The sequence below is a fragment of the Crocuta crocuta genome, unplaced genomic scaffold (genome assembly GCF_008692635.1).
Source record: "Crocuta crocuta isolate KB4526 unplaced genomic scaffold, BGI_CrCroc_1.0 scaffold77, whole genome shotgun sequence".
In the NCBI taxonomy this organism is placed as follows: domain Eukaryota; kingdom Metazoa; phylum Chordata; class Mammalia; order Carnivora; family Hyaenidae; genus Crocuta; species Crocuta crocuta.
Window position 1 is genome coordinate 4,875,759 of NW_027532172.1, and position 24,058 is coordinate 4,899,816.

The following is a 24,058-nucleotide window of genomic DNA, read 5'->3' on the forward strand; positions in this document are numbered from 1 at the left end:
CACACCAGTCCTTTGAGACGCAAGGTGACTAGCTGGGGCTTCATGGCTCCTGCAGGGTGGCACAAGGTCTCAAACCCAGGTCGTTTCCCTGGACATCACACGCTTTTTCCCTAAAACTTGCCATCCGCCCTTAAGGAGCTAACAGGCACCTACGTGACTAAAGTGTTCAGACATGTCACAGGCAAGCAGGGACTCCCGGTGATGGAGTCATCATGGAGCACCCCCATAACGAGGTGCCGGACTAGCCGTGACCAGATTACAGCCAAGGGAGAAGGTGAGCGGAGCCGCGAGGTGGGGAAGGAATGGGAGGAGACGGACGGCGAGGGCCTCTGGGGAGCAAGGGGCATTGAGGGCACGGCCAGACTGGACAGCACAAAGGAGTCCTGCCAGGTAATAACACACACCACAGCTAAAATGAGGAGTGGCTATGACGACGCTCAACTGAGCTGTCTGGATTCTGGCCAGTTGGCAAAGAAAAGCCCCTGAGTGCCTCCGAGATGGTGACCAGACGAAAGCAGTGCTCTGGAAGGCTGCCCTGGAGTTACAGTGTCATCCAACTGCAGGCAAGGAAGACTGTCCACCGCTGTGACATGCTGTGGTGCCGGCTGGAGGGAGCTGAGGGGGCCATCCCCACACCTGTGTTGCCATCAGGGACTCCACAGGGTGGGGAAGTATGTGAAAGGTCACTTAGCCACTCGACGATGCCCAACTACAGTTTATCGCACAAGCCGAGGTCAGGATGCTGAACATGAACAGCAAGTTAAGGCCTCCTGGGCCCCTGGGCACAAAGGAACAACTCAAGGCAACCCCCTACCCCTTTGTGAAGTTTACATTTATGAAGCCATGTCTTACAAAGGTCCTGGGGACAGAAGGTCTCACCTGCTTTGTCATTTGCACCAGACTCAGGCTGCTAGAAGCTGCCCAAAGGCACAGAGGAGCCTGGATGGAGCTAGCAGCCGCAGGCTCTGACCTGAACAGCAAGCAGCTCATTGACACAACTCCTCACACAGGCCTGAGTGGGGAGGAGCTGTCTGGAGACGAACAGCTCTAAAAGGAGAGCCACCCCCAGGGCAATCATCCTCAGACCCTGTGAAGGACACAGCGTGCCATCCAGGGACAGCATGACACCAGGGAGCCTCCATCCCCGGCTTTGTTCCCACTGGGCACAAGGCTGTGACTGCACATACCACCTCTTCTGCCCTCCACCTCCACCCTTACGCCCACTGAGCCTGTGCAACTGAACCCTAAGTTTCTGGGTGGGTGCGAAGCTCGTTCTAGCTCCTGAGCCCTCCACTTCTTCTCCAGCCCCCTTCCCACCCAGGCACCATCTCCCCAGCCGGGACCATTCGGACCACGATTTCAACGAAGTACTTAATGAACGTATCTCAGAAACTAGACCTTCTCCCTGGGCTCTAGGGATAGCTCTAGGAGTTCTAGGAGCACCCTGTTCCCCAGTTTTTTTTTAAGTATACACATTATTACCACCATTATCATTTTAAGGGGAGAGGATCCATGCTTTCATCAGATTTTCACAGGAACATGTAACTCCTTCGCCCTCGACCCCTCTCTCCTTTGTCCTTCCACCAGCACTGGGTAAACCCACGGCTCCTTTGTGTGCAGGCCTCAGGCGGCCAGCCTCACCAGACAAGAGCCATGTACCAGTGATTCTCACTGCAGAGCCCTGCTTCCCGGCCTTGGCTGAGCCTCCTTCTGTTGGCAGCCTCTTGAAACACCCTCCCTGACTTCCAAAAGAACTTCCCAAGCAGCTATTCCAAGTCTTTCCAACTCTTCCAAGATCTCGGTCCCCTCATTTAACGTGATTGTAACAAACTTGTCACCCAACATATGTGCCCTCAACCCCCCTCTTCTGGGCATCAAAATTCTCTTACAGTGGTTTATTCAATAGTCACGGGCCTGACTCTTGTCATTCGCTATCTCAGTTTGGGATCCCCAGTAGCAGACCCTAAGGTAGGTGGTTTATTTGTAAAAGATGCAGAAAATACAGGAAGAGGAGAGTAAGGGCAGGAACAAGGGAGGGAAAGCAGCCAACAAAAGGTGTTACTGGACAAGTGACCTGTGTCAGTAATGGGGTTTAGCGGAGTCATCCCACCTAAGGGATCAGAGAGCTGAGGTATTACATACCAACCCCTGCAGCTGCTGCTTGAGGGTTGCTCCCAGGGGGCATGAGTCCTCCAGCACCTCAGGTCTTCACCAGAGATCCTGACGTAAGAGATACAGATACTGGTGGCTGGAAAGCAGGCAGGCAGGCACCTAAAGGGTAGCGGAGACGTGGGCAGGGCCCACCACTCACTGCACCAGGCCCCATCATAATCACTACTGGATATTCAAGTGAGAAACAGACATGGAAACAGACACAACACGTGGTATCCAAAGTGAGTGACGGAGGCAGAGTAAGGGCCAGGGGATTCAGATGCCCGCAGGCACAGAGGGCAGACTCCTCACTAGATGCAGGCTGTGGCGGACAGTCTTCTGACACGGCCCCAGTCACCCCCATCTCCTGGTGCTCCTGCCCACAGGCAAGCCCCCTTGAGAGGGGGCTGCACCTAGCGATCTGCTTCTGACAAACAGACTACGACAAAAGTAATAACATGTCACTTCTGAGATTTGGTTACACAAGACTATGACTCTTGAGGATGTTATGCTAGGTGAAATTAGCCAGTCAGTACTGTAAAATTCTACTTATATGAGGTACTTAAAGTAGTGAAATTTACAGAGACAGAAAGAAGAATGAAGGATGCCAGGGGCTGGGGTATTAAAGGGTACAAAGTTTCTGTTTTACAAAATGAAAAGTTATAGAGATGGATGGTTGCAGAAATGAATATATTTAATACCAGTGCACTATACACTTAAAAAGGTGTATAAATTTTATGTTGTATTTTGCCACACACAAAAATGAAAGTTGGAAGAGAAAAAAGACCAAAATTCTTCCTCTGCCCCCCCTCTTTTGGAACCACCACTCTGAAGTCAGCCATGTGTCAGCTGTTCTGGAAGGTCCACAAAGCAAGGAATTGAACGGGACTTCAGGCCACACCTGATGAGGTGTGAGGACCCTTAGCTCAAGAGCCTGCAAGGAGCCCGTTGTTCAGGCCACTGAGAGAGCATGAAAGTCAGGCGTCCCCACCCTGGGCCTGGAGAGGAGTACAGCCTTGGTTGATACCTTGAGTGCAGCCTTGGGAGACCCAGAGCTACCCAGATAAGAAAACCAAGGCCCAGAGAGATAACAGGATGTGTCCAAGGACACAGCTGACAGACAGCTGAGGCAGGATTAAAGCCAGGGCCGTCCAATTCTCAATCCTCTTGTTTCTCAACAGCCAGCATGCCTGGGTAGCTGGGAACCATGAGTGTTTCCGCAGAGAAGAGAAAATAGATGGGAAGGCCCAACATGAGCAGTGTAGGAGGGGAGCTGAGGTCCTAGGGATGCCTGGGGTCTCTGGCCACCAGCATTCACAGTATGAGGCCCCTGACCAGGGTTCCTTCGAAACCTTGTGTCGAGGCTCAGCCGGCCACCACAACACTCCAACGCTGGCCCTGGCAGCCCAGCCAGCTCTGCACGGTGCCAGGTGGGGCTTAGTGTGAAGTTCAGGTTTCATGATGACCTGGTCTCGGGGAGCCAGGCCAGTGCAGGAGACCGCAGGCTTGTTTTGTTTACAGCACAGTCTTTCCTTTACATGCAGACAGAGCAAACTCCAGGGAGGTTATCTTTACACTGACACACCCAGGAGCTCTCTTCAGACCATGACAGAGGATTCCTGTTAACTCAGCTCCTCTGGAAAACGGGGATCCTGATCCTTGTCCTCCAGCCCTGGGAAGGTAAGGGGGTGTGGTGTGGTGGGAAGGGCAGTCTCAGGGGACTCACCTGGTTTCAACTTCTAGTGCTAGCCCCAGCTGTGTGCCATGGACAATGGCGTCTACATTCTCTAAGCCCTAGTCCCTTACTAGGGAATAGGGATGGAATTCCAGACCTCACTGCATCACTGTGAGGACCAAACAAAACAACACACATATCCAACCAGCAAAGTGCCCAAAAACATGTTATATGTAGTCATATCGGTGTGGCTTAAAACTATTATAATTGGATATGGCATCTCCTGAAGATCAACCCCTGTACCCCTTGCACACCCCCACCGTTTCCCTAAGCATGATTACCTCCGTCTCTAAGTTTCTCCAAGTTCAATACTATTACTGATGTTACTGCCACTTTCCTCACACCACTGCCTCTGTGGGACTGGCTTCCCACTGCCCATACAATTAAAGTTGAAACCCCACAACCCGGGATTCACCTTGGTCCCACCTTATCACCCTACCATGCTCCAAGAAAAATGCCTCACTTTACACTCTTGGTGTGCTAAATAAGCCGTGCTGTTTCTCTATTCAACAAGAAGCCTTTCTTGAGCATCTACTATGTTAAAATATTCGACTACACCCATTTGAACAGAACATGATCTCTAGCGGGTGGAAACACAGAGCACAGAGGGGAGGCATGGCATGCATCAGCAAGAGAGCTAGGGAGGGCTTCCTGGAGACAGTGGCAGGAAGGATAAGGATAAGGCGTGCAGGCCTGTGCATCCCAGAGGGCAGGCCAAGCATGTGAACTTTGGTCACGCTCCAGAACTTTGGCCAGATGTGATCAATGACAATGACAATAGTGCTAGCCACAAACATGTTAAATGCAAGAGACAAGTCAGGCACTGCACTAAGCTTTTGCATGCCTTCATGTAATCCTCTGACAGCGTATAATGTAGGTATGATTATCATCCTCATTTTATGAATACAGAAATGAGGGCAGGAACGTGTTCAGTAACTTGCCCAAGGTCACATGCATGTGCAAAACGACAAGTCTCTACCATTTCTGCTTTGCTCTTCTCTTCCTCTGGTAGAAACATCCCTCTTTCCAGAAAGAAGTGCCCCTCTCAACTCAACAAGGCCACCAGTTAGTGATTCCAACAGAGGATGGCCTGTCTCAGAGCACCAGGAGCTGGCAGGATGGATCAGAGTCCCCTCTGCAGGACACACAAAGACAAGAATGCACAGTGCAGCTGGCATTGCACTGTGGGGACACTCCAGCAAAAGGGGAGAAAAAGGTCTGTATAGAAAGCCATCTCCAGCATATGGAAAGACTTACAATTCAATAAAAAGAAATCCAAACAACTTCATTCAAAATGGGCAACACCTAAAAACACCAAAGGAAGACATGCAAATACAGTAAGCACTTGACATGAGTCATCTGGGAAAGGCAAAATCACAGGGAGGCGTCTCTATACATCCATTAGAAAGCCTTTTTAAAATTTTCTGCCAAGAGCTTTATGGCCTGAAGACTGAACTTTAATGTATGGGAATGTAAATAATAACTTAGGAGGCTGATGGATATGGAAAGAATGGCATTTCTCCTCTGCAGTCTTCCCCAAACCCACAGCCCCAGTGTAATCTAGAGAAAACCAAACTCCACTGGAGGAGCACTCTACAAAATACCTGGCCGCTACTCTAAACTGTCAAGGTCATCAAAGATAAGGGACGTCTGTGAAACTGTCTTAGCCAAGAGAGGCCACAGGGAAAGTGACCACTAAAGTTAATGTGGTGCCTTAAATGGGATCTTGGGAGAGAAAAAAAGACATTAGATAAAAAGTAAGAAAATTTGGTTTCCTTAGTTTTCCTTAGTGTCATTTTCTCAGAATTTCTTTGTTTTTGATAACCTTGACAGTTTAAAAAAATTTTTTTAATGTTTTATTTATTTCCGAGAGAGAGAGAGATAGAGAGCGAGCGAGCATGAGCAGGGGAGGGTCAGAGAGAGAGGGAGACACAGAATGTGAAACAGGCTCCAGACTCTGAGCTAGCTGTCAGCACAGAACCTGACACGCGGCTCAAACCCACAAACCATGAGATCATGACCCGAGCCAAAGTCGGACACTTAAACGACTGAGCCACCAAGGCACCCTGATAACCTTGACAGTTTTAAGGAGTAGTGATCAGGTACTATATAAAAAGTCCCTCAACTGGGTTTTTGTCTAATGTTCTTCTCATAATTCAGCTGGGGTTATGGGTTTCTGGGAGAGAGACCAGAGGTAGAGCACCTCACCTGTCACACATCAAGGGTATGGACTCTCAGCCTGATCTATCACTCACTGCTGACACTGACTGACCCCTGACCTCCTTGCTGGGGAGGTATCTGTCTGGTTCCCCACCATAAAGTGATTCGTTGCTCCCCCTCTCCATATAGTATTCTTTGGAAGGAAGTCACTATGCACAGTCCATGCTTAAGACGGAGGAGTTATATTCTAGCCCCTTGAGGGCAGAGTATTTATGTAAGTTATTTAGAATTTCTGTCCAGATTTGTCCATTCTCCCCCATTTCCTTATTCAATCATATGAACTCAAGGTATTTATTTTATACTATGGGTTATAGTCCAATACTACTTTACTTATTTTATTGCAAAATATCTTTTTTTTCTAGCACTGGCCATTGGGAGCTCTTTCAGTTGGCTCCTGTGTCCCTCTGACATATATTGTATTTTGAACTGACATCTTTGTCTTCTCTTTCCAACCAGACAGATATCCCCAGAAGCTGTGAGGCTCTACGTGTCCCCTAGATCATCCTGTGGGCACACTGCAGACATGCAGTAAACATACGCTGAATACAGGAATGAACAGAGGAATGAAGGACGTTCTAGTTTCTTGGTGGGCAGCAGGTACTTGCATTGTTGCACCCAATGGCTGAGCCCCTGATTTTCCTTTGGAAATGGTCCTCTCTTGTTTTAAGCCTAGTGATGGAGACAACTAGCTGATGAAGCCAGTCAACGAAGCACCTCCTTCACCACAGGATGTAGGCTGGGGACAGGCAGGTTACCTCACTTAGAAACAACCTGGCACCCCCTCATCCTGCACTGGATTAGATATTCCAAGAACATAGGGCTCAAGCTGCTGGAGCTGTTAGGCAGATCAAGAGTGGAGCTAAAGGAGCTAAGAGGTGGACTCCTTTTGAGGCCCAAACCATACTGTTTTTGAGTTCTAGGACTCCAAAAATTCCTTTTGCTTACTCTGGTTTGAGCTAAGTTCTCTGTTCCTTATAACTAAAGTAGTCCTTACCACTCCAATATTGCTATCCTGAGTTTTTATCATGGATTGTCAGCGGAGGTAAGAGAACTGACCCCTGACCTGCAAAACACTAGGTGTTTGCACTGAGGCCCGGGTCCTTCTCAATCCTTCAAGGGGTAGGGGCTCCAGAGAGAACAGCCAATCCTCTGATTATTGAGCCCTGAAGTTATTCATACACCTACCTACTATGATCATCCCAGACCAATGAAGGGCATTAAGGAAGTTTAAAGTGCTCACAAACAAGTCATCCCTCACCCATAGCCGTATCATTAAATACCTATCATGTATTATCAGGCCCACAGAACTCTTCTAGTCATGAAACATTCACAAATACAAACACCCTGTTGTGCCACAAACCATCAGTTCCATAATGTGGTACAATTGCTTCAAGAGATTAATGAAGGTAAAAGGTCTGAACCAAGACGATTCCATAATGGGCCACTGGTCAAGCTGGTACATGAAGTTACAGAACCAGTTTCTGCCAGCACCACACCATGCTCCCCCTGACCTTCATGGACAGAGTCCCATTAAGCTGGATTAATATACAGCTTAATACACACCTATCTTACCAGCTATGTCTCTATTTCAGCAACAGTAGGGGCAAGTTTATAACAAGTGACCCGACTGCTATACTACCTATAAAGGAAACAGGGGAATGTACAATCACTGTCAGAAAGAGGGTGGGAGAGGAAGAGCTCTGTTCCCTAAGCTTTGGTTTTCTTCCTCAACAACAGACTCAGTCCAGCATAAACCCATGGGACCAAAGCACAATATATGAAGGAAGGACACTTCATCCACTACCTGGCAAGTAAAATCTTTAGAGATGGGCTTATCAAGCTTCTAAGATTTCCAAATAATGAGTCCAACCTGAGACCCTCAGCTAGAGTGACCGTTACCACCTTGGTTACACTAGTGCTCAGCTCAGAAGGAGTCAACTGAGAACACTGTGGTCCAGAAGAAGCAGGGACTTGGGGTCAGGAGTCCTGGAGTTCTGATCCAGTGTGGACCCCATGTAAAACTAGATAACCGAGGCACTTCCCCTGGGCACCCCCCCTTCCTACTTATAAAATCCCTAAAAAGGGATTTAAAATATTCAAAACACAAAAACTCAACACTTTACCAAACTGCATTGTGAGGAGAAAATCAGATCTAACATGTGAAAAAACGAGGAGCACACTGCATATATGAGACTGATCACAGAACATTCTCTAAGGATGCTCTATGGCTCTCATGATCACTTGGGACAAGGAGGAGATGGCCTGGCTGCCAGAGCGCTACTCAGGCCCGGACATGGTATGTGAGCAGTCCAGGTAGGAATCCAGACCCACCTGGCCATAGCTACAACCACCACAGAGCCCACCTGGCCGTTTAGGACAGTCACACTTTTGTGTCATTTGGGGTTTCCTTTCAAAAAGGTTATTCATTAACTATGTAATGAAATATCTGTGGTGGCTTTGTAAAGCTGTTCAAGTACATGTACTCACCAATTTGAAACTGGGCACCCTCACTCTCACTCCCAGAACCCCTGCCTTGGCCGATTTCCACCCAGCCCTCGGGGTCCTCCCCAGCCACACGCAGAGCACCTACCCACTCTGGCCGCTCACTGGGCTCCCCTGGTTTGTGGTCAGAAGCCACAGGCGGGGGTGAGTAGTCCTTCACAGGAGTGGTGAACTCCACTGGTCCTGTCCCTGGCAGGGGCAGTTTCAGCAGCGGGCAGCTGGGACGGACAAGAAGGAGAGAAGGGTTAGGACACAGCAGGAGCACAGTCTGCGCCGAGATGAGTGACACAGGAGCCAGTGTAGCCACGCTGCATTCCCCCTGCTGGGACTGCACGTGCGTGTAAAATACTGGGAGTCATAAATCTTCGGAGCTAGAAAGACACTCAGAGGACACCCAGATCAGAATATCAGAATTTTTCAAGCTCAGGACCCCTGGGTGGCTCAGTCAGTTAGGCGTTTGACTCTTGGTTTCAGCTAAGGTCATGATCTCATGGTTTGTGAGAACGAGCCCTGTGTCACACTCAGAGCTGACAGGACGGAGCCTCCTTGGGATTCTTTCTCTCTCTCTCTCTCTCTCCTCTCCTTCTGCCCCTCCCTGCTTGCACACACGTGCCCACTCTCTCTCAAAATGAACTTTAAAAAAGAACTTTTCCAAAAAGAATGGGGCGCCTGGGTGGCTCAGTCAGTTGGGCGTCCGACTTCGGCTCAGGTCAGGATCTCACAGCTCATGGGTTTGAGCCCCGCGTCAGGCTCTGTGCTGACAGCGTAGAGCCTGGAGCCTGCTTCAGACTCTGTATCTCCCTCTCTCTGTCTGCCCCTCCCCTGTTCACTCGCTCTCTCTCTCTCTCAAAAACAAACATTAAAAAAAACTTTTTAAGCTCATTTTTAGTCACAGAAAGCTAACAAGGAAGTCCAATTCATAAAACAGACTGGGTGAATATTTTTAGAGACATAATAGAGATGCTAAAAAAAAAAACTGGTCAAATTAAATATAAGACAACAATAAGAAACTGGGGATGGGGGGGGAGAAATCTATAAAAATCTAGAAGGACCCTGATGCATATTGCTGGGCAACTGCTCTAATTTAAAGAGACCACGAAAACTGTATATAACACACTGACAGTATAGTTGCCCTGGCTTTACAACAAAAAGCTGACAAACCCATGTACACTTTCATTTTGTGTCATGTCTCACTTTTTAACAAAACTTTTATTTTTAATTAAGAATTAACTTTGATATAAGACAGGTACAAACCTTAACTATCTAGTGCAGTGAAATTTTTACATAGGCACACACCTGGGTAACTACTACCTAGATCAAGCTGTAGAACATTTCCAGGACCTCAGAAAGCAGCCTGTGCCCTTGCCCAGGGAAGAGCACCCCAAACTACTATCAGAACTTCTATCACCGTAAACTAGTTTTGCCTTTGTAATGGCTTATAAATGAAACCACCTATCCCACGGGTGTACTCTTTTGTGACTGGATGCTTTCACTTAAATGTTATCTGCTAGATTCATCCATACATACCAGTGCGTGCAGGCGATCACTCTTTCCCGCACATATGTACTGTTACGCTGGACTGTACACTACAGTGCATTGATCCATTCCACTGTCGAGGAACCTGCAGCCGTTTCCAGTTTCAGTTATTAAGAATAAAGCTATTACAGTCATTTCCATAGATGGCTTTTGGTGGCCATCAGCACTCATTTCTGTTGGGTGTGTTCCCAGAAGGAAGTGTTATTTTATAGGGTGTATGTGTTTAGCTTTGTAGAGAATACCGATTTTCCAAAGTAGTTGTACAAATGTATGTTCCTACCAGCAGTGTGACAGGAGTTCCAACTGCTCCAAATCCTTGCTACCTCTTGATACCATCAGGCCAATTAACTGCAGCCATGTGGAGGAGGCAATGGTAGCTTCCTGTGGTTTCAATGTGCAAAAATGTGGAAAGTTCTTTCCTGTTTGCTGGCCATTCCGACATACCCTCTTGTGAAGCCCCTCTTCTGATGGTTTTTCAATTGGGTTAGCTGTCTTTTTCTCATTGATTTATAGCCCTTTATATAGTCTAGATAGGAGTACTAAGTCCTCTTCACAGCTACACATTTCTCTCTTAGTACGACTATCACAACATCCCATTAGATCTGGTATTTCGTGTCTTTCTTTTTGTTCTCACCTCAAGGTATTTTCTGAATTTCCCTTCTGATTTCTTGATTCACTGGTTGTTTTAGAGTATCTCGTTTAACTTCCACTTACTTGTCAATTTTCCAGTTTTCCTTCTAGTATGTTTAGTTTCATTCCACTGCGATTAGAAAACATACTCTAATTGACTGCAGTCTTCTTTAATTCATCAAGACTTGTTTGTGGCCTAACATACCATCTATCCTGGAGATTGCTCCACAAGCACTTGGGAAAAACATCTCTTCTGCTGTTGCTGGGTGTTCTCTGCACGTCTGTTAAGTCTGGCTGGTTGACACTGTTGCTCAAGTCCTGTGTTTCCTTATCTTGCTATCTCTTCTTGTATCTAGTACTGACAGCACAGTACTGAAATATCCAACTATAATTGTGGACTTCTCAAGTTCTCATTTCAATTGTCCATTTTTGCTTCATTTATTTTGTAGTATGTATCTGAAGTGCAATCTTGTTGACAGCATATAGATTCTTTGTAAATTTAATCTGCCAGTGTCTCTCTTTTTTTTTATTGTTTATTTTTGAAAGAGAGAGAGCATGTGCACAAGCATGCCAGGAGGAGAGGGGCAGAGAGAGAGAAGGAGAGAGAATCCCAAACAGGCTCTGGAGCCAGCACTGTCAGCACAGAAGCCGACGCGAGGCTCCATCGCACCAACTGTGAGATCATGACCTGAGCTGAAATCAAGAGCCTGACACTCGGAGTGTCTTAGTGACTCAATCAGTTAAGCATCTGACTTTGGCTCAGGTCATGATCTTGCAGTCTGAGTTCAGGCCCCACGTCAGGCTCTGTGCTGACAGCTTGGGGAGCCTAGAGCCTGCTTCGGATTCTGTGTCTCCCTCTCTCTGCCCCTCCCCTTCTCATACTCCATCTCTGTCTCTCAAAAATAAATAAACATTAAAAAAAAAAAAAAAATAAAAAAAAAAAAAAAAAAAAAAAGCCAGACACTTAACCAAACCACCCAGGCATCCCCAATGTCTCTTTTAATATTAGAGTTAAATCCACTCCCATTTTATGTGATTACTAATAAGGAAGGATTTACTTGTGCCATTTAGTTGTTTTTGTATGTCTTGAATGACTTTTGTTCCTCAATTCCTCCAATTGCTGCCCTTTTTTATACTTGGCTAATTTTTGTAGTATGCCACTTTGACTCCCTTCTTCTTTCTTCTTCTGTATTTTCAAGTTACTGTTTGGTTACCATAGGGATTAAAATTATTATTAATAACTTACAACAACCTAGATCGAACAGTGTTGTTAAAGAGGGGTTCTGCAGATGTGAGCAGGGAGGAGAAAGATCGGTGACCTTGAAAATAAGACAGCTGAAATTATCCAGCCTGAGTAGCTTAGTTTCCATAGTATCTAAACACTGTTTCCATATATTTGTCTCTTCCCTTTTATATTGTTATTGCTACAGATTACAATTTATACATTGTATGCCCATCACCACAGATTTAAAATTATTGCTCAGTGTCCTTGCCTTTTAAATCATAAAAGACAAAGTGGTTACAAACCAAACCAAAAAATATAAAAGTCTGGTTACATTTACTAGTGTCACTTTTACTTATGGTTTCAAATTACTGTCTAGTATCCCTTCATTTCAGCCTGAAGGATTTACTTTAGTGTTTATTGTAACACAGGCTTATTGTAACTCAACTCTTGTTTATCTGGATATATCTCTCTTTTTCCTTCATTACTGAAGAATAGCTTTGTAGAATATAGGATACTTGACTGAGCTTTTTTCATTCAAAATTTTAGATGTTATCTCATTGACTTCTGGCCTCCATGGTTTCTGAGGAGAAATCAACCTTCAATCCACATGGAGATTCCCTTGTACATGAACACTTGCTCCTCTCTCGCTGCTTCCAAAAGCCTAGGTTCAACTGTTTGGAGGCAGGTGTCAAAGGCTGTCTCTGGACTCAGCTAAGGTTCTGCTTTGGAAAGCCCTGCACAACACATGGGCTGACTCCTGGGGTCCGAGTGTGGAGAGAAGCCTTGGGGCCAAGAGCTAAGACTGATGGAGCTTTAGCTTCCCTGCAAGATGAAAGCAGGCAGTACAGTCTACACCTACATCTGCTTTCCACACCACAGCTGCCCCAAACACACAGCCTGCTTCTCACACTGAACTACTAAAAAATATCTGTGAATTCCAGGAGTCTAACCATTGTAGCAGGAAGAAAAAGAAGGGCAGCACACTCCAGAGTATCAAACTTTCTCAGGATAAAGTCCACAGGCCTTGAAGTTCTTTAAAAGGCTCACAGCCATTCCCCAACCTTGCCTTGGAGCCACACAACTGCTCTCTTGCTTCTGAGGCTCTGCCCCTGCTGGAACACACTTGCCTATTCTTCTCCTAGATAACCCATCCTGGCGGCCTCACTTGCAGTACCACTTGCCGCAGGAAGCCTTTCCCCAAAGTCTGGGCTGGGGCCCCTCCTCCTGGGAGCTACCAAAGTACGCTCTACTCACCCCAACATGGTTCTTACCATTGGCAATGGACCTGCCTGTTTCTGTCTCTGTACTAGTCATGGTTCCTCTCACTGAGCACCTACTATGTGCCAGGCACCAATCCAAGTGCATTCCATCTATCTGCTCATTTAAGCCTCAGCACAACCCAGTGTGACAGGCAGAAGCTATATCTTCACTAAAAAGTGACAAAACCAGGATGTCAGCACAGGCACCAGAGTCTGTGCTCCTAACATCACACTCTAATACATTGTATTGCATTTCTGTTTTGTTACAAAACTTGAACGACCACATATTCCTTTTAACATAGGCAAAAGAAAAACACCAAGAAAGATTCTACAAAATTGCAAAATGCAAGAGAATAATCACATCCATGGCTACCAAATTCTAGCCAAAAGGAAAACTTGGAAGAAAACTGTCAGGCAATTTTCAGAAGTGAAAACACTCACCTTTCCAAGGTTAGAAAACAGACATTTAAAGAAAAAAAACTATCTGGAGATTTCTACAACCACCCCCATGCTGCTTCCACAAAACTCATTTCTAAGACCAGATTATATCTTAGTTTAGCCTGATCTTACAGGAGCAAAGGAAATGAACCAGGTCTCTAAAACCTCCCCGGCCTTTCCTGTCTCAGCTCCACCCATCCAGCTGCTCAGGCCAAGCACTTTGATCTTGATCCTCTTTTTCTCATACTCCACATCTGGTCTTCAGACAATCCTGAGGGCCCCACCTTCAAAATATATCCAGACACCACATCTCACCACTTCCAGGCCTTCGGCTTAGACTCAACAACCATCAACTCTTACCTGGAGCAATGAATGCACTAGCCCAGCAAGACTCTCTGCTTCTACCCCTGAAATCACTCATCTCTTAATCAAATATGGAACTAAAATCCCCAATCTCCCCCACCACTCAACCTACACACTTCCCGCTACCACACCTGTATGGCCTGGTGACCACATCTGGCCACCCAACACATCCCCAGAAGCTGCTGATGCCCTCCTCTTCTCCTCGGATCCTACTTCTGGGCATGCTGGCTCAACCTCCAACTGTTAGTGCTTGTATCTCTCGCCTGAGACTGTTCTGTTGCCACTGGAGGCCCCTCTAAGAGATGGGAACTGATACTGGCTGGAGGCAGCCCTCAACCAGTGGCTGATGTCATTGTATAGATCAGGGGGTGGGAAACTATAGCCCATGGCCTGTTTTTGTGTGGCCCATGAGCTAAGAATGGTTTTTACACGTTTATAGGGTTACTTAAAACAAAACAAAACTACATGACAGAGACCATATGTGGCCTTACTACCTGGCCCTTTAGGGAAGAGTCTGCTGACCCTGGCAGTCTGGCTCCCCCACACCCACCTGAGGAGCTCTGAGGTGGGCGTCCTGCACTATTTCTCAGTGTTCCCCAGTGAGATTATACAGCTCCCTGTGGTGGTAAATTGTTGAAAGATGCTCCTTCCTATTTTATCTTTCCACCTTCCTACCAGTGCTCACTTCATCTCACACATAAGCTACACGTATGTACTCAAATCCTTGTCTTAGGGGAGCCCAAAATGAAATGCTCCCCTTGCTCCCACCAAGGCCAGCCAAATTCCTACTTATCCTTCAAAAGGCGACATGGCCTCTCTACTCCTCTGTCCCCAGGCAGGTAGGCACGTGTCCTCTGTTCTCCATGGCAGCCTGTAAACACTGATCCTAGAGTCTTCTCATCTGCATGATTAATATAAGAAATGTGCAGGGAGGGTCCATGCCATTTTAATTTCTGCATCCCTAATATCAGCCACATGGAAGAGGTTCAGAAAATACTCAGGATTATTTATCTACCAGATATTCCACACAAGGCTGGTTTCATAACCCATATGGCCGCACAGGACCCCATGCTCAGAAGGTCCCAGAACATGGGGATTAATGCTCCATATTTGATGGGGCTCCATATTTGATGGGGATTAATGCTTCGCAGTAGCTCTATGGAAATATTTACTTATTTTACTTGCTTAATTATTTCTCAAGTTAGTTAACACACAGTGCAGTCTTGGCTTCAGGAGTAGAATCCAGTGATTCATCTCTTACACAGAACACCCAGTGCTCATCCCAACAAGTGCCCTCCTTAATGCCCATCACCCATTTTCCCCACTCCCCATGCCCATCGGCCCTCAGTTTATTCTCTGTATTTAAGAGTCTCTTATGGTTTGCCTCCCTCTGTTTTTATCTTATCTTACTTTTTCCTGCCCTTCCCCTATGATCATGTTGAAATTCCATATATGAGTGAAATCATGTATCTTTCTCTTATTTTGCTTAGCATAATTCCCTCCAGTTCCAACCACATTGTTGCAAATGACAAGATTTCATTCTTTTTCATCTCCAAGTAGTATTCCATTGTGTGTACATGTGTGTATGTGTACATACCACATCTTCTTTTTTTTTTTATGTTTTATTTATTTCTAGGAGAGAGAGAGAGACAGCGTGAGCAGGGGAGGGTCAGAGAGAGAGGGAGTCACAGACTGAAACAGGCTCCAGGCTCTGAGCTGGCAGTCAGCACAGAGCCCGACGCGGGGCTCGAACCCACGGACCGTGAGGTCATGACCTAAGTGAAAGTTGGACGCTTAACCGACTAAGCCATCCAGGCGCCCCATACCACATCTTCTTAATCCATTTGTCAGTTGATGGACATATGGGCTCTTTACATAACTTGGCTATTGTTGATAGTGCTGCTATAAATATGGGGGTGCATGTGCCCCTTTAAATCAGCATTTCTATATCCTTCAGATGAATTCCTAGTAGTGCAATTGCTGGGTCATAGGGTAATTCTATTTTTAACTTTTTGAGGAACCTCCACACTGTTTTCCAGAGTGGCTGTACCCCATCAACAGTGCAAGAGGGTTTCCCTTTCTCCACATCCTCACCAACATCTGTTGTTTACAGAGTTATTAATTTTAGCCACTCTAACCAGTGTAAGGTGGTATCTCATTGTGGTTTTGATTTATATTTCCCTGATGATAAACGATGTTGAACATCTTTTCATGTGTGTGTTTGCCATGTGGATGTCTCCTTTGGTATGGAAATTCTTAATAAATTTATCTTTAAACTTGTGTTTTGAAGTGAAGTCCATCACGACACAGAATGTGCTGAGGGCATGGACTGTAGGCCATGGTCCCTCCTCCCTGGGACAGGTTCTTAACCACCAGCTCCTGTGCCCTCTCACATCCCTGTCCTCCCTGTCCACACATCCCCTTTGCTGCCACTCCTGGTAGGGGGCTGAATGTAAAAACAAAGGGGGTTTGGGTCAGATGTGCATATCCTGTTGTCTCTTGGGGCAGGGTGAGGCAACGGCCATCCCCTGGGCCAGATGGCTTTCGGATGGGGGAAGGGACCTTTAACCCACTGCCATGCAAGTATACTTCAGACCTTTAAGGGTCCTTTCCCCTGCTTCTTGACCAAGCACCCCTGCATTGTCCTGGTGCCCTGCATCCCACAATTACATGGATGCTACTGGCTCTAGTCTCGTCTCCTCCTCACTCCCAGTCATCCAGGATGGGGGTTCAGGAGATGCTGAGGACAGATGGAAACAGCAACCACAGAAATTACACTCAGAGATGCTGCAGGAGGCACTTGTCTGGAGGCATCAGGGTAGGAGATGTTTTCTCTCTTCCCTTCTCAGGGGAGAACAGGACAGGACTAGGGGTGGGGTAATGAAAGACTAGAAGGTGGTATTTCTGAGATCTCCTGCCGTCTCCTGTTCGAGGAAGTTTGGGATGGTAAAGGAGCTTTTGATCTCCCACAGGCATTTCAGAGCTTTTCCAGAGCCTGTTTGTGAGGCCAGGAGTAACTTCTGCTTGGGGGAGGCTTTGGCTCTGACATGCTGAACAGGTCAGCATCCTGGAACAGCTGTAGGAGCCGGCCCCTTAGGCTCTCAAGTGCAGTCTTCAGGGCAGAGCTGAGTGGTGCTCTGGGACTCATTCTCAGCTACCCAGCTGGCTCTCCAAAGCACGGTTTCACATAGGGCTTCGGTTACTTAGATTTCTTTCTTGATCACAAAGAGAATATAAGTGTGTCTAGAGTGACCACATCGGCGTAGAAAGAAGGAACCTTTAACACAGGCCCCTGTGTGCACACCTCCCAAGGGGTCATGGTGATCTGGGGAAACTCGAGATGTAGGCAGATGCAGACAAGCAGAGACCATGCAACTGAGATGTGCAGCCTCAGTCCAAAGGTGCTGCATTCTGCCAGAGAAAATGGACAAGGAAAGGGGCCAAGCCTGCTCTGGAATACCTACATAGTCTGCAGGATTACCGTTCTTCGTGAGGTTTAGAATGGCCTCACTGTGATTTAACTTGCTCTCCAAGTTAAAATCACCATCTCTAGCCATGAGCAGCAGGCTAAAAAATCAACAAGTGACCCAATGACCCTCATGTTGATCCCTGACCGGCACACAGGCAATCTACTAGCCTGGCACTCAAGCACTCTCTCTTCACACAACAGTACACCCACCACATCCCAGGGCAGGATGGGAGAAACTGTCCTCTGCCTTGCTGGGCTGCTGCTGGGCCACATCTTCAGGTCCTGATGGCCTAACCTCTAGGAAATCTGAGGACACCTCTTGCCACAGTACCTGCATATTGTTAGTTTCATCAGATTTTCCCAGAGGAAAAAGCATTCACTGCTCCCAGGGTGATCCAGAGCTGAAGAATGGAGTCTACAGCTCAGGTGGCTGCCAGATCAGAACAGGGACATCAAGTGAAGGGACCCTTTGAGTTCAAGCTGCACAAGGGTCCCATTCCAGAGCAATACAAGATGAGCAACCAACAGAACCTACATATCCAGCAAAACTACTAAAAGCTGTCTATTACCCACACCCTGTTTTTTGTAGGCAACCTGAGGCTCTGAACAGAAGTGGAAACCTGCTCTGCACAAGGAAGCTTCCCAGGTCAGAAGAGGACATGGAGGCTGGTGCCCTGGGTTCACAATATCTGGTCTCCTGACCCAAAAGGCCCACAACCCGTGGATTCTCTAATACAAACTTTATCATTTTTGGAGGCTAAGAGACTTCATATAGCCTTGGAAAATGTTTCCTAAACCAATCAGATTTTAAGAAAAGTTATTAAAAAACTCCTCTCAGATAACTCAACAAAGATGTTGGTTTGGGAAAGTAAGTACACAGCACTAAGAACAGGAGAGTACAAGGCTGATTTTTCTCTTCAAAGAAAAACCTCGCACTGCAAAAACAAGAGAAAACTGTAGTGCCATCAGATGGCGGGACCAGAGGAGACAGCAGGTTCTCAGAGGGGCTCGCCAGGGTACTCCCTTCCCTGACCATTTGCTGAGTGAGCTGCCTGATTACCTTAAATGGTGAAGACGCCACTTATTCTTCCTGAGGGTTAGGCTCAGAGGCTCTCCCTGACACTGTCCCCCTCTGCACCAACGCCAGGTCACATCTGCTGGCCACAATATCCAATGTCTTGGGCCCAGACTGTGCACTTCGTAGAAGAGGAATGATGTGTGCGTCACTGGTCTGGCATAGTGCTTAGCATATATTATGGCCATTTTTTTTCCAAGCTATCTTTATTGAGATGCTATAAAACCCAATTTTGTGCTCTCTCCTCAACTTCCATTATATAGGGCTACTGCCTCAAAAAGTCTCTCTGTTCTCTGTCTATGCAAATCCTGCCAGGCCATAATCCTGGCCTACTGCAGCTGAGACCCTCTCTCTCACGCTTCTTTTCAGAGAGCAAACTTCCTTCAATAAAAGCTATCAACACCAAACAGTATTCTTCAAAAAGTTCCCATCACTTTGGTGACGTAGAGAAAGTATAGGGCTTTCTACAGGGACCTGCCAGTCATAACACTTACCACTTATCAGCTCACCACACTAGTTTCATCCCCTTTTTAAAAAACCTAGGACACAACCATCCCCTCCAAGGATGTCAGGCACCAAATGTAACTGTGTATGTGAAAGGAAAAGCATCAAAGGACCTACAAAGCCAGGGGTCAATGAAGACCAGTCTTCCTTTCCTCACCACCAGCCTAGTCCTACCCCAAGCCTCACACACCTCTTTCACTGGACTGATGTTCAGCCAGGAGCACCTGTGAAATATAAGGCAGGCTTGGCAGCATCTGGGCTGTAATAGTTTTTAAATATTGTTTTTATCACATCTGCCTCTTCCCCAACCTTCCATCCTATTCTAATTCACCCTGAGTCAAGAGGGAGTCCTCCAAACTTGACATGTTAGCTGTCTCCTAAGGTTTTCATACCAGAGGCCCCATATCATAAATCCAAGGACTGTCTGTTGTGAAACATTTGTGTAATATCAAATTATTCATTCAAACACAAGGCCCAACTGCACCCAAGCAGCTGCTATACATATCCTACATTCCCTGTCCAGAAGCTGGCTACACCCAATCTCCAGAAGATGAACAGCAAAGAAGAAATACTCCTTCTGTTTCCTGTAGCCAGAACTGGGTTTGTGGAAGAGGAATAACAACTACCACCTCCTCAACTCAAACTACTCATCCAACAGACAAGTTTAATCCAATGTACTCATCCATCAAGTATTTCTTACTGCCTTCCCAGGTGCTGAGGCATGTGTAAAGAGGCCATCAAGGAGCTGAGAATTTAGTGGAGGTGAAGCTAAGTTCCACCACCCTCCACAGAAAGCAACATCAGTGATAATAACCATGAGGGTCCCCACAAACTGTTGCTCCAGAAATCAGAATAATAGAGAAAACTCTTTTCACTGAGGGGTGGTAGAACCTCAGAGAAATTTTCTAGAAAGACACAGTCTAGTGGTTCTCAGCACGTGGTCCCCAGCACTGGGAACTCAGAGATGTAAATTCTTGGGCCCAGACCTGATGAATGGGAAACTCTGGAGTAGTGCTTGGCAATCTGTGTTTAGCATGCCCTCTGGGTGATTCTGTTGCTAGTTCAGGTTTGAGAGTCATGGACTTACCACATAGGCCAGGTCTAGGAAAGTATGGCTTTGAAGGAGAGAAGAGGATTTTTGAAAAGTATGATCTTGAAGGAGATTCTGAAAGAAATAATTAACTTAGAGGGAAAAAAACAAATCCAAGAGTTGTGTTCTACCAATTTATGTCCTATAGGATATAGCCATAAGTATCCTGTACAACACAATTTAACAAAATGTAAACATCGGTACAAATACACATTCAGAACGAGAACAGTGAGAGGGACAGAGTGTCATAGGTGCCGGCACTAGAATCCCTAGGCTTAGATTTAAACCCCAGGGTCCCTGATTATTAACTGTACAGACCATGCAAGTCTCCAATCCTCCACCCCTCTTTGTTTAAATGGAAATATAACTGGATCACTTCCCAAGATTATTATGAGGACTGATGAGATTAATTATATGCCTGAAGCACTTGGCAGGAAATTCTCAATGAAAGATGCTCATCTTAGTCTTAATTAGAAAAGAGCTTGTGATCATTAACAACTGAACAGCGAGCTCAATCCTGAGCCACCCTCCTTCCAGCACAGCAATGACTACATCTAACAAACGTCAGATATATGATGAATATGGAAAACAGGATTCTTTCCAGAGGCAAGGATCATACACTGGGTTCTTTTCATGGCTGTCAGTGTTTTGGAGCCAAAAAGGCCATCAGATATCCTCTTACACCAAGCCTATCCTTTTACAATGTCATCATAAGCCATAGCCTTCGAATTCTGTGAGGCCCTGTGATAGAAAGATAGATGTGGACGGAAGGCAGCTGCCACAACAGTCCTTGGTGACCACAGCTGGCCTTGAGAATCAGCAAGAGATCAGAAAGAGGCTCCTCATGACCACAAGAAAATGACTGGAGAGCAGAGAACCAAGTCTCTGGGTGAGGCTGCACGAAGTGTACAAGGAATTGTTCAAATGGACTTGATTTTGCAACACTCGAATGCTCCTGCTCTCAACCTGGTACCAAAATGTACCAAAATGAAACTGTCACTGTTGAGAAGGAAAATCAAAAGATCATGCCTTTCAATCATCTTGCGGTTTCTTAGAAGCATCTAAACATTATTCTGAAATAATTTTGAACAAATCTGGGGAATCCCTACATCAGAGCCAACCTGGACTGTTTCAGTCTAGTGGCTAAACACACCAGGACTAGACCTCTCTACCCAGCAGCTTCAACGAGCCTCCAGTTCACTGTGTGGAAAGTATACACAGTCCAAGGGCTCCCAAGCAGCCAGGATTAGGAAACCCACCGTCCCAACATAGTGGCCCACTATACCCAGGACAACTCAGAAACATACCAGCAGGCTAAGATGCAGAGCCCCGTGAAGAGGATGATAGGGATGGGGTAGGATGCACAGAGCAGCCCATGGTTGTAGAAGGCCTGAGATATCTTCTCACGCAGCCTTTCAGTCAGGGTCATCCTCAGCTGCAGTCACCTTGCTGCCATCCCGGAAAGTGACCATGGATCAACCTGGTGCACGCTGGACAGCACTGACAATGGACACCATCTGCAGGTACCTGGTAAGAAGGGGAAAAAGTAACCTTAATAGCGAGTACTGATTCTACACACTCAGGCTGCTGGGGGAGGCAGCTGTGATGTGGCTGGAGACCTGTTTCAGGATGCCTACAGGCAAGGTCTGGAGACCTCAATCCCAACACACATGTGCACGCACATACACACCTCTGGTCAGCTCGTAGTGACTGTGGGCAGTTTCTAAGGCAGTCTAACCAAAGAAGCCAAAAAACTACCCCTCTGGCTCTGATAACAAACTCCCAACCCTCTTCCATAGTAGGCATTTCTAAAAGACCACTCCCCAGGGGCGCCTGGGTGACTTAGTCGAGTCTTGACTCACTCTTAATTTCGGCTCACGTCGTGATCCCAGGGTTGTGGAATCAAGCCCCTGAGCTGACTGTGGAGCCTGCTTGGGATTCTTTCTCCCTCTGCCTCTCCCCTGTTTGCATGCACACACACGTGCGCTCTCCCTCTCTCTTAAAAAAAAAAAACAAAAAGACCACTCCCCAGAAAGGGCATTGTTCTCATAGGTGGCAGGAGAAAGCCTAGCTGAGTAACAGACATCACCTTCAGCTGCCCTCTGACAGAGGGGCATTCTGGACACCCTCCCCACCTTTCTCTGGCACAGGCCAAATTGACAGAAATCCTTAGGGGAAAACTTCACACTGGGGTGACCCCTCAGAAATATATACTTGTGTGTTCCACTGGTAAAGAATGTTCAGTGGAGGGGCACCTGGGTAGCTCAGTCACTTAAGCATCCAACTCTTGGTTTTGGCTCAGGTCATGATCTCATGGTTTGTGAGTTTGAGCCCAACATCAGGCTCTGCGCTGGCAGTGTGGAGCCAGCTTGAGATTCTCTCTCTTTCTCCCTCTCTCTCTACCCCTCCCCACACACTGGCTCTCTCAAAAACAAAACAAAACAAAACAAAAACGGGGGCGGTGCCTGGGTGGCTCGGTCGGTTAAATGTCCAACTTCAGCTCAGGTCATGATCTCACAGTTTGTGGGTTTGAGCCGTGCACCAGGCTCTTTGTTGACAGCTAGCTCAGAGCCTGGAGCCTGCTTCAGATTCTGTACCTCCCTCTCTTTCTTTTTCTTTTTTTTTTTTTTTAATTTTCTTAATGTTTTATTTCTTTCTGAGAGAGAGAGAGAGAGACACACACACAGCGTGAGTAGGGGAGGGTCAGAGAGAGAGGGAGACACAGAATCCAAAGCAGGCTCCAGGCTCTGAGCTGGCAGTCAGCACAAAGCCCGATGTGAGACTCGAACCCACAGACCGTGAGATCAAGACCTGAGCTGAAGTCAGATCCTTAACCGACTGAGCCACCCAGGCGCCCCTCTCCCTCTCTTTCTGACCCTCTCCTGCTCATGCTGTCTCTCTTTCTCTCACACACAAATAAGTAAAAACATTAAAAAAAATTTAAAAAAATGTTCAGTGAAGTCAGGCTTTAACATAAGAACACCAAAAACCCAGGCTCCTGACAGAAAACAAATTTCACTGCAACACCAGATGGAAGCTGCTGCTCCTGGTGAGGCAGTTGTTCCTGGGACACAGTCCTGTTCCTGCCTGGCCAGCAGCTGTCTTCTTTGTGGCACAGGGGATCCACCTCCCTCCACAGGATTGGGCCCGGACAGACTGTCAGTCAAGGTGCCCCTCCCTGACCCACACCAAGGCGGTTGGGCCTTTGTCCCTGGACTTTGACTTTTGAGCAGAAAGCAGCAGGAACTGGATGTGGTGATGCTTATTCAACCCCAAGAGGTTCCCACTCCCAAGATCACGGCTCCTCTGACACCAGCCCTTTCTGAAGATGAGGCTCCACAGCTTTTGTGTCCAGTCTGTGAGCCATCTCATATCCTTCCTCTTTCTGCTTGTATGAATCAAAATTAACTTCTGCTGCTTCCAAACAGAAAACCTTAAACCAATAAAATCAGAATAGAAAACTCCAGCAGAAGGGCCAGGAATCTAGAATTCCCTCCCTTACTCCCGTAGCTCTCCAATGTTACCCTAGAATAAACCTACTTCTCCTGTTCCATGTTGCTGTTTTCTTTGGTCTGTGCTACAGGGAACCTGCTGGGACTTGTGTCTTGGCTAGATCAGGCTCACTGATGGAAACCGAGGCCAAAAGAAGTGACTCTTCAGCAGTGTCAAGATCAGAAACCATAAGCAAACCGGAGTCACGCCACAGCCAATTCACAAGAAGACAAACAGCTACCACTCTTTCCACCTTCCTAGAAACACAAGCCTTAAGTGCACATGCAATTTTCCAGTCCAGCAACCCTCTAAGGAAATACAAAGAATCCTCTGTGGGTCAATTCAATAGGCAATGGAAAGCGGGGCCAG

The 24,058-nt window shown here is 46.7% G+C and overlaps 1 protein-coding gene across 1 annotated transcript in view; it reads right to left on the bottom strand.

Moving 5' to 3' along the window:
• The window catches only part of SCAP (SREBF chaperone), a 35,636-nt gene extending 13,915 nt beyond the window's left edge, over positions 1-21,721 (bottom strand). The window contains 2 exon segments of the mRNA XM_077777035.1: positions 8,697-8,826; positions 21,505-21,721. Of these exon segments, the coding sequence (XP_077633161.1) occupies positions 8,697-8,826; positions 21,505-21,626 (252 nt within the window). The 5' untranslated portion in view covers positions 21,627-21,721.
• Positions 21,722-24,058: the final 2,337 nt, after the last annotated feature.